This window comes from Venustampulla echinocandica (genome assembly GCF_003357145.1).
Source record: "Venustampulla echinocandica strain BP 5553 chromosome Unknown scaffold_2, whole genome shotgun sequence".
NCBI lineage: Eukaryota > Fungi > Ascomycota > Leotiomycetes > Helotiales > Pleuroascaceae > Venustampulla > Venustampulla echinocandica.
Genome location: NW_022474207.1, coordinates 1,428,290 through 1,438,931, shown reverse-complemented (window position 1 = coordinate 1,438,931; position 10,642 = coordinate 1,428,290). Strand labels below are relative to the sequence as shown.

The window sequence follows — 10,642 nt, the reverse complement described above, 5'->3', positions numbered from 1 at the left end:
ACAACTTTCTGCAGATCGCCCCTTCCATACACGATGCTGTCTTCACTTCTGGCTGTATCAGCTGCCTTCCTCTCGCTCACCGGTCTCGCACAAGGAATCCCCCAGGCTGGCGTTTCTTCAACCGGAGCAGCATGCAACAATTCTCCCCTCCTCTGCGATCGAAACTACAACAACATAACACATATGGGGGCTCATGACTCTGCCTTCCTCCGCAATAAGGAAACCTCATTTTCCACCGCCGGCAACCAATTTTACGATGTAACGGCGGCCCTCTCCGCCGGTATCCGTCTCCTACAAGCTCAAGTACACAATTTGTCTGGCGCCCTGAAGCTCTGCCATACCTCTTGCAGCCTCCTCGATGGCGGATCTCTGGAATCATTTCTCTCCGATATCAAGATATGGATGGATTCAAACCCTAACGAAGTAGTAACCCTCCTCCTTGTGAACTCCGACAACATGCCCGCAGCCACGATCGGGGATTCTTTTACCACGTCCGGTATCTCCAAATATGGTTTCGCCCCCGCCTCAACCAGTGGTCCTATGGCCACCTGGCCAACGCTTCAAACTCTCATTTCTGCCAACACCCGCCTTGTATCGTTCATTACGAACATCGAGCATGATAGCACAAAGCCTTACCTTCTCCCCGAGTTCGACTACGTCTTTGAAACAGCCTTCGGTGTATCTTCTGTCGGGGGATTCAACTGCACGGTCGACCGTCCATCCTCCCTGGGATCTGGTTCTACGGCTGTCTCAAAGGGATACTTGGGCCTATTAAACCATTTTCTCGATATAGAGCAATCATTTGGGATTACGGTCCCTGATGTGGCAAATATTGCGACCACAAACTCCGCATCAACAAATACAACGGGTACTGCGGGGACGCACGGCGCCCAATGCCAAAGTGAGTGGGGTGTCAGACCGACATTTATCCTAGTGGACTTCTTCAATGTAGGTCCAGCTATTCAGACTGCGGACCAGCTGAACGGGATCTCGCCGGTAGGAAGAACAAGTCTCAGTACTGCTGTTTTGACTGCTGAGAGTTCAGGAGCTGCGTCAACAAGCGGAAGTGGGATAAGCTGGTTTGGGCTTGCGGGGTTTGGGATGGGTGTTATTGCTCTGGGAAACTTCGTGTTTCTCTGATGGAGAGATCTTTCTTTATACAAAATAGTGTTTTTACTGCATAGCGAGGCGTTTAGAGATTGGAAATCATCGGATTAAGGCCATAGTGACAACATTACACTCATCGGCTGGGAAAATCAATATACTATGCACAGAGAGATATATCGGATAATACCCATGAGGATAGATGGAAATAGAACAAACAAACTGTATCAAAGTATTAGCATTAGCCTTTAGATATTCTTTTTCACATTGTGTCTCGTTATCGGAAACATCGGGTTTGCACGTGACACCCCCAACCTAGATTGAGCTCTAATGCCCCTTGGCCAACCTATTTCCTCTTGGCCGGTCTTGATAAACACCTTCAGAACACACCATTACTCTTCTACTGATCATCAACACTCAACGACCGAATCAACAGTCTGTGATCTCCTCTCAATTATCCAGCCATCGACATCAGGATGACGGATTACGCCAACCTCCCCACCCCACCTAGCTGCGTGGCAGATTTCTGTCTCATTCCAGTAAGTACAGGACAAACCACGTCATCCTCAGACAAACATTTCTTGATCTTAATTTTTTGCCGGCCCTCGCTGATTTTCTTACCCTAGATTGGGACCCCGGGACCGTCAGTCTCTAATGAAGTTGCTGCTGTTCAGCGCCTTATGAAGGCCAGCGGACTGAGCTACTCGATGCATAGTGCTGGCACGACTGTTGGTAAGTGTCTCTTCAGGCACTTTTCTTGACCTTCATCCTCTGCTTCAGGAAATATGCACGCTGCCGCTAGGGGGAGTATCAAGCAACCCGGATGGACGAGGTCACATGCTGGTGATGTCCAAACCCAACTCGCCTTTAGTATTTCAATTTGCAGTGGATATGGTGTTGTATTCTAACTATTTATTCGATAGAAGGATCGTGGGACCTTGTTATGAGATTGATCGGCCAAGCGCACACACTCGTCCATCAAAATGGCGTCCTGCGAATCCAAACAGACCTCCGCATTGGAACAAGGTACTTCACCTGACTTCAGGCTCTTTTTGTACCCCATTGACTAATATATGATAGGACCGACAAGAAGCAGCATTTCTCGGAGAAGGTGTCAAAAGTTGAGAGTATCCTTGCAGCTGATGGCCCGACAGCGCAGAAATCCTCATAAAGGCATCTCGCGAAACCAGTGATATGCAAACAGGCTGGTCATGTTGCTTTTCGGGGTCGACACTAAAATATGAAAGGCTCGAAATTAGACTAGTTAATCTAGTAGTCATAGTCTTTTGGAAATAACACGGGAAGCCCGCGGCTCAATTACAAAGGTGGAAAGATAGGTAGTTACTTGCCGCATAAGGCCCTGCTGGTACCAAACTCCTACTACAACCGCACCGTTTTCTGACTTCAAATTTCTATCGTCTAAAAGGTTTCCACTAATATATCTTCCGTAATATTACCAATTTACCACATTATATAATGTAATGCTCCTGATGAGCGTGAGTATTCCTGTTAGCCCATCCCCTCGCATGCAGGTGCGTTTTGTGAGCGCTACTAGTAGTGCACGCTTGAATTTATTCGCTATATCTCTACCCGAAACAACCATATTCATTGGGGTCAACTATATAGAGTAGTACGACCGCAACGGTGGCCTCATATACCAACCATCCTCTAAGCATGGTCGACAATTCTTCCAAGCAGGCGACCATATATTAACCTCTTTTCGGATTCAACCATCCTTCACTAGCTAAGCTAGGGAATCACCCTATCCATGCTATTTTTTATATTATTGGCTGTATAGGAGTAGGATTGCCAACAGATGAGTTGAGGAATTATAGCCACTGAGGTATTTTGTTACTAAAGATCAACTTGAAGCGTCGGCCAAGTCACCGAGCACAGTTTCAGCTCATCGAGAGGGGTGGCAACGAAATAGTTCACAATTAGCCACATTTCAGCTTTGTTCACCTTTGTTGCTAGAGTCATAGCTTAAATTCCTCTAGTAAATAATTCCCTCTTGTTATGGTTATCGCGATCACAGTGTCATGGACAATGAGCCATATTAGAAAGGAAACACATTAAATATCAAAAGAAAAATCTTTGTAACTGTCAAGTTATTGGAATATTTCCATCCAACCCTCTTGAGTGGGCAATTATTTGGGATGTATAAGTGAGGGCGTGAGAGAAGGTGAATTTCGGCTTACCTCAGTGCCGGCGTGGCAATTTGAGACTTGGAAATTGAGAGCGGAAAGTTTCCCATATTAATTTGACGGTCTACCAACATCTAGTGGGTGATCAAAATCTATGGCTCCCAACTTCCTAAGAAGAAACTAGAAGATCCCCGTAACACCTTCAAGGCTACTGTCCTCTGCAGCTCTATTGTTTGCTCGGGATCTGCCCCGGTAAAATCTCATGCCTGCTAGCATGTCGTCGTCATAGTTGTGGGGATATCCACCATAACCGCCCCCAGAATAATATATATACTCTTCGTCGTCGCTACTATCCATTTCATCATCTGCATAATAAGGGATGTCCCGCTCTTCCATGATCCGTACTTCGTCGCAATCGGAAGCTATGGAGCGACTGCTTGGAGGAGGTGATGGTCTATATTGTAATCTACGGCTGAGGAATGTGAGACAGGTAGACAAGGCCAGGCCCATGATTGATTCTATGAGTGGTTCGATTTGTGGCTGAAACGAGGTTGGTAGGATTTGGAACTGATTGCCGATCCTTAGTTAGGATATCCGAGAAGATAGGAGCGACAGCCAGTTACCCGGAGGTAGAGGTATATCCGAGTCCCGAAAAGGGATCAAAAAACGACGATGGCACACCTGTTAGATGGTTGTCTTCATCCTTATATATAGTAAGTAAGCGGCTTGCACCTTACAATAAACAAGCATCGGAGGGAATTTCTTTGTCAAAAACTGGGCCCTTCTTTTCTGTCAAGGTGAATTCGCTAAAACCTTATTGTTCTACCCCCTTATTCCATTGTTGCCGCACTCTTTATTGGTGTATAAAAGATAGGGTAGCCGAACAAAGCCCAACGCCGTCTAGCACTGGCACCTAAGACCGTGCATAAGCGGTTGGCCTGTTTGACAGGATTAACTCGGGATGAGACAAGGAGCTTGTAGAAGGTTCCTGGAAGTGATATAGTACATCATTCCTCATAGGAACTTCCTTTCAATGAGTAAACATGTCTGACGGATGCCCTAACGGAGATAAGAATGGATGCAGCTAATACTGCCACCTGTAGGATGTAGTATTAGTATATTAAGTGACGGATTCGTTGCTGTCTCGCTTCAGGGGCCGCGAGAAATTGGGAGGGTTTGGCACATACTGCTTGCTGCATTCGCCCGTGCAAAAATAGCAACAAAATCTATAAAAGTTTGAATGGACAAGAGGAGAAGTAAATGATGCCAGTAGTTGAAAAATAGTTCAAGCAATGACAGGACAAAGACGAACTCAAACTATGCTCTGTTCAAATAACTCAGCTGCCGATGAAGAGTGCGAGTGACACTCCCAATTTCCGACGGTATCACACTTGGAATAATTTATTCTAGCTTAGAATACGACATAATGCCATAACATTATAGCCATGGTAGACGACTTCATGTCAAGGGTATCTACCCATAACACAACAAGGGCTTGGATATATGGACGTTTTCACAAAATGGAAATGAAGGCAAGAACAGCACCACAGATAATTGACGCGCATAAAATTTAAACCCCACCAACTACGTAGAAGCCTTTGAATTAATAGTTGAATATTTTTAATTTTCTATAAAAATTGCAGCTGATCAATTACGATAGCTAACTGGTGGCATTGGGCTTGTTGGGCTAGGAAGGCTTCCTAATGTGCCCCTTGCTATCTGCCTTTGATTTCGGCGACGTAGCCTGCGTTGTGTAACCTTTGCACGAGAAGCAATCAGCTCAGGAAGATCTGCGCCTGTGAACACTCGCGCACCCAATGCCTCGTCAATCTGTGCCGCCATTCGCCCCAGACTTTGATCACGATCGATTCCACCACGTAGCCCAAGAGAATCAATAGCTTGCTGGTTATACCGCTTCTTAGATCGATCTGGGCCATAGTAGGTGACTAGGCGGAGGGATATTGCTTTTTTGACAGCCCCGAGCTCGACGTGAACTCCATGATCATGCAACCGTCTCAACAACGTAATCCCAAAGGTCACATTGGGGATCGGAGGTTGATCATGACAAATAATATCGGGGGAAGGTATTACTGTAAAAGAGTGCTGAGGCTTTCTTTTCAGAGAATGAATAAACCCCCAATCGATGACGGCTTTTTGGAATGCCCCTGAGAAAAGCATCTTTAGAGGGTGGAGCGGATGAGATGGCGGAACCTGGGTAGGGACCCGATAACGGCGAGATTGCTGTCGAATGGTCCTAGTAGCATTGGATGGCCCATACCACGATGCAAGAAATACGCAAAGATTCTCTAGTTCTCGCAATTGGCCGAGCATGCCGAGTCTGCGAAGAATCTCCCCCCAGGCCGTCACCGGAACATAATTACCAGATGTCGCAATTTGCTTTAGGATCATGATGGCTGACCCTAAATCAGATCCCTTGGTCTGGCCAAGTGTTGGCCGCCGACCACGGTTTCGTGGTCGCAAGATGCCCATCAGAATGCTAGCGATGGACTTTGTCTTGACGGTTGTGCCATTTTGATGCATTTGTGATAAGGTCTGGAGTACGGATCTCATATCACCTGTCACAGCATGGGATCGCAGAATGATGTTCTCCTTCTCGAGAGCGGGGCATCTGCTCCGACTTGATTGAATTTCCAAAGTCCTTCGATACTGCGCCCAGTCTTTTGCTGCTGCATATGATGCGAGAAGGCTCTCTTGCAAACGCGAATCTTCCAGCTCATCAGGATGTTGATCACTTTTTAGTAGACCTTCTAGATATTCATATTGCCTGGCCCTCGCGAACGTCTCCACCGATCTAGAGAACAATGATTCACCTAGCGATATTCCAAGGTCTCGGAGCTGGTTGATTCGCAGGACCACACCTTTGGTATCTAGCTCACGAAGAGCAAGAGCTTGAAGCGACAAAGGTCCAATTTCTTGGACTCCTAGAGCGTGGACGGCGTTAATAGCAACATCCAATGAGATCCAACTTGTTGCAAACCATCGAGCTCCTAAGTGGTCGTTATAAGTTTTGGGGGATATGTTGAAAAATTTGCCGTGAACCAAATTCATCATCTCTCGCGAAATCTTGGTGTTATCATTAAGCTTCGTAGATAGAGAGGGTGCAAATGACACGCCTGCTTCGACGAGGCTCTTCGTAACCCGAACCGCATTCCGACGATCATAAATGGCTAGAAAATGGACCAATGGCTCAACCAGTTTGCTTGTAGCAGGCAGATCGCCGTTTTGGAGGAAAAAGAAGTGCCATTGAAGAGCAGCTTTATAGTCCTCTTGGGCACATAAAATTGGGACAACTTTTGAATACACCTTGCGATGCTTGTTCTTCTCATATATCTTTTTGAGGGCTTTCATGTCACCTTTCCAGAGAGTAACTTGGCGACACAATTCCCCGAATCCTTTCGGCCCTGGGGAGTGATGTAAAGCTAATTTGTCATTCCACCGGATAGCTGCGTCGCCATGGCCATTGATAAGGAACTGTTGAATGATGCGACAATAAAGCTTTGACCAGCGTTGTCCATGTATATCGTCCATATTGTCTGCATATTTCCATATCTGTTCCAAAACCATGGGGTTTTCATAGCCAAGACTAAGAAAGGTTGACCACATCTTGTCAGCCAGTACGCCTGTCATCGGTATACGGATCCCTTTTGTGCGAATGGTATCCCAGAACATTGTAACCCCATCTGCACCGTATTTCCTGTGCCGGTAATCGAGAAGGAAGGCCCAAAGCGTCATATCACCCCGATGCGGGTCAGAATCCAGCAATCTTGGTGCATCTGACGCCTGGCAGAGATTTGACTCGAAATCCATCTGCTCAACACTCCACAACCTTTCGCTCCACGGCTTGTATAGATCCATTGCCGCCGTTTTGACATTTTGGAGGCCATTACGGGCGCAAGGCTCCTTTGGTATCTTCCGCCCATGCCCATGATCATAATTCACGCAAAGTTCTTCGAGATCTTGAGGCGCCAGAGCCAGATTGGTATAATTTCTGGCAGGCTTTTTGGTTTGCTGGCAACGCAGAGGCTGTTGTCGATTCGGGGTGATGCAGGCTGTATTTCCTAGTAAACATTGTAGAAGTTCTAGGGAAGATGGCCTCGACAGAAGCCTCTGGAGAGCTGGCCGCATGCTGTAGCTCTACCAAAATCGAATTGGCATGTTGACCAGCGTCCATCGCCATTGCATTGCGTCGTTGTTATAGTGGCCGTCCTAGAGCTCTATCGGCATCAGCGTAAACCTCGCTTTCTAGAATTCGAGATGACCAGCGCTTAGTCAGCGACGCTAAAGTTCCACCACATCCCTCCGAAGCTTGAAGCTCGACAACATCGGACCATTTCAACAGCGTAACAAATCCACCAATTCGAACCGTTACTACACACAACAAGCACAATGGCAGGGTGAGTAAAGAGCAATGTGATATCGCATCATAAAACCCCTATTGCAGGCTGCAACCACGCCGCAACTATCCCATACCCTTCCGAATAACCTCAGACCACTGAGAAAAGCAACGAGAGGCTAATCAATCCATTCAACACAGCTGGGTCAACCGTGAAAACCGCGTTCCATACTATCAGCGGCTCTTCCAGGAGGGGTCGAGACAGCATGTTCGCCAATGGAACCAAGTACGTCGAACACCCTACTCTTAACGGGTCAATTGACTCCATTGTTTCGAAATGGGGACTCGGATCTGACGTTGAATGCAGACCAAGCGAGGCAGAATGATGCTGATGCCATACTACGTCGTGTTTGCTGGAACCTTTGCAGGTATGTGTTTGGGCAATTGAACCGCTGATGGACGGATGACTGACCATTTGTAGGCTCGATGTGGATGATGGGTCGCCAGGTTTTCGGACATAAGACTTGGTGGTGATAATCTTGCTGCAAGAAGCGCTGGGCATGGATGGAAGGGCCACTACAATGGGGGCGTCGCCGTGTACATTGAAAACCACCGATTAGAAATTTCATTACGCCTCCTACCTACGGCCAGTATCGGCTATATCGCTACGAAAACGTCTCGCTCAGATATTGTCGAGCATGTGCTTTAATACGCGTATTTACAATTGGGGCATAATAGAACCGCTCGTTTTATGGAGGATTTCTTCTCGTAATTCGCTAATTTGGGTACAAGGCTGCATACTAAACCAGTCTTTATAGCTACAAACCCAATACCGTGGGCCATCTGTGTGAAAGCTCACTCCTTCCCATCCCTATCCTCCCACGATGTTCATGACTCGGTCCGAACTCACCAATCCTACACTTCATACCTTCCCAAAACCCTCTGCCAATTACCCGTAGACTATCTAATTTTAGTTGACATTCCTGCCATCCTGTGCCAACATCTCGGCAACGTCAGCATCGAGGCCATCCATAGCATCACCTCCTAGATCAGGAAATTCATCGTTCAGCTTCCGCTTCTTAACAGTCCCCCCACTTGCTGCTGGGGTTGGCCGGCCGTATGAAGTTGCCAAACTAGACAGTAAGTCAGATCCAGCAGAAGGAGCCTGCGTAATCGTTCGCTCAGCAATTGAGATTGAATGGGCAGAATTTGCGGCACTGGCCGAGCTATTGGTATAGTCAAGATCAAACTCAGGAATAGGTTCAGTGCTCGGCGGCCGTGGGAAGTCCGGTGGAGTCAAGGCCTCAACTTCAGGGCGGTCTGGTTCTGGGGCCGGCGTGGTGGAATTGCGGCTGGCACCAGGAGATCCTTCCGGAGGTCCATTAGGTGTTCCAGGATTGCTATTGGAGGCAATATCACGCATAATATTGTCTTCAACGCTTTTCTTTTTGGCATCCGTCTCTTTCTTTCGACCGGCTAGCTCCTCAAGTTGCTTCTCCTCGGCTGTGAGGGCTTCGCGATTAGAACCGAGCATCTTCTCCAAGCCTTCAATCAGCAATTTTCGTGCCTTGATACTCTCCGCCACGGCCCCTTCCGCGTTTGCAAGGGTCTTGAGAAGACCATTAAGTCGGGCTGCATATACAGGCGCTGTTGGAGGATTCGCGGATGGGCCCATCAACTTATCGTAGTCTTGGCTCGCAGCGTTCGTAGAGGTTCTGGTCGAGAGAACGAGTTTCGTGATTGTTTGTTGGGGTTCCACCAAAGGAACGAGGTCACTTGGGACAGAACTTGGAGTATTGGAAGAAAAGATGGAGCCTCCTCCTCGTTTCCCAGACGTTTTACTCTTGTCGATTTCTAATTTATTAGCCCGGGTACCAAATGACTTGTGGAAGAACTGCATACCTTCAATTCTGGCCTCAACTGCATCCTGAATCGGTATTTCAAAAACCTGCCGCTGCCTCCAAACCTCCACCACCCTCCGTATTTTCAATTGGACGTCACTTGTGGCACCCTTATATGCGGATGCAGTAGCTTCGGCGATGACGGGAGAAAAGGCGATTAAAAAGTCATCCTTCTTACGAGCCTTCGATTGCTGCGCTACCTCTACAATTGGAAAGAGTGTTAGAAAAGAGCCCTGCATATGTATATAATCGAGAACAGAGGGTGTAGGACTGGGACGTCACTTAGAATAGCGGAGGTTGCTTACCGTTGGCAAGGTAAATCAGGTTCAATCTCTTATTACTCCCCGAGTCTTTGAGACGTGAGAGCCATAGTTGCGCCGTGCGATCTGCGTGTCTCCTAGATTGGATGGGTCAGTACTGGGCAACATAGCAGCAACTGAGGGGAATCTCCATACCTGTGAAACATTACCCATTGGGCGACGGTAACCTTTGAACAGTTAGATTTGGAGGTTGACGCTGCATTATGCTGCAGAAGGGGGACCTACGATGCTTTCCTGCGTCTCATTGAGGGCAGACAGCTTCGCCAGCACAGCATCATCCGTATATGCCATGGTTGCAGAGAGCTACAGGTCCTTTTCGGATCGTCGGGATGGTTATTTCGTCGGTTTATTATGATCCAGATCGAAAACGAGTTGTCGCGTTCTCTATTCCGTAATGGTGCTATTATAGCTTAGGATGCAAGGACCACGTAGCGGCCCTCTGGAGGGAAACAGAATGCTCGGGTAGGGGACAAATGCCACCATATATGTTGGAGCTCTACCAATATCATATATTTCGGACAAACGGGTTGCGCGTCAAATTGTGCAACTTTGCCAGCATTCGGCGAAGTGTCAAGGTGGTTCAAAAACCTTGAGGTCCAAGCCCGAGGACAGGGTTTACTCGAGTAATATTTCGGCCTAAGGTTAGAGTACTGTCCCACGATTTCCGAGCTTCGCCTCGACCATGGTCAGAATCTTCTATTCTATATTCTATCTATATTTTCATTCTAGACGGCGAAACCAACAAGGGAAGGCTTCAAGGCTCCTCCTAGATTGGCGAAGCTTGATGAATGCATTTGTAAATTTAAAAAAACCTGCAAT

General features: G+C 47.4%; 5 protein-coding genes across 5 annotated transcripts; 2 read left to right on the top strand and 3 right to left on the bottom strand.

Moving 5' to 3' along the window:
- Positions 1-33: 33 nt before the first annotated feature.
- On the top strand, positions 34-1,140 carry BP5553_04825 (Uncharacterized protein; the record flags this gene model as incomplete). Its single annotated transcript, XM_032013448.1, has 1 exon — positions 34-1,140. The coding sequence occupies one exon, from the start codon at positions 34-36 to the stop codon at positions 1,138-1,140; it is 1,107 nt and encodes a 368-aa protein (XP_031870048.1).
- A 440-nt stretch (positions 1,141-1,580) lies between these two features.
- Positions 1,581-2,275, top strand: BP5553_04824 (uncharacterized protein; the record flags this gene model as incomplete). The annotated part of the gene is made up of 4 exons (XM_032013447.1): positions 1,581-1,643; positions 1,731-1,836; positions 2,028-2,130; positions 2,185-2,275. The coding sequence occupies 4 exons, from the start codon at positions 1,581-1,583 to the stop codon at positions 2,273-2,275; spliced, it is 363 nt and encodes a 120-aa protein (XP_031870047.1).
- Positions 2,276-3,428: 1,153 nt separating this feature from the next.
- On the bottom strand, positions 3,429-3,758 carry BP5553_04823 (uncharacterized protein; the record flags this gene model as incomplete). The annotated part of the gene is made up of 1 exon (XM_032013446.1): positions 3,429-3,758. One exon carries the CDS (start codon positions 3,756-3,758, stop codon positions 3,429-3,431), a length of 330 nt encoding a protein of 109 aa, XP_031870046.1.
- Positions 3,759-4,895: 1,137 nt separating this feature from the next.
- BP5553_04822 (uncharacterized protein) lies at positions 4,896-7,394 on the bottom strand (the record flags this gene model as incomplete). Its single annotated transcript, XM_032013445.1, has 1 exon — positions 4,896-7,394. One exon carries the CDS (start codon positions 7,392-7,394, stop codon positions 4,896-4,898), a length of 2,499 nt encoding a protein of 832 aa, XP_031870045.1.
- A 1,178-nt stretch (positions 7,395-8,572) lies between these two features.
- On the bottom strand, positions 8,573-10,114 carry BP5553_04821 (putative Regulator of Ty1 Transposition; the record flags this gene model as incomplete). Its single annotated transcript, XM_032013444.1, has 5 exons — positions 8,573-9,456; positions 9,505-9,705; positions 9,809-9,900; positions 9,959-9,990; positions 10,049-10,114. 5 exons carry the CDS (start codon positions 10,112-10,114, stop codon positions 8,573-8,575), a joined length of 1,275 nt encoding a protein of 424 aa, XP_031870044.1.
- Between the last annotated feature and the right edge of the window lie 528 nt (positions 10,115-10,642).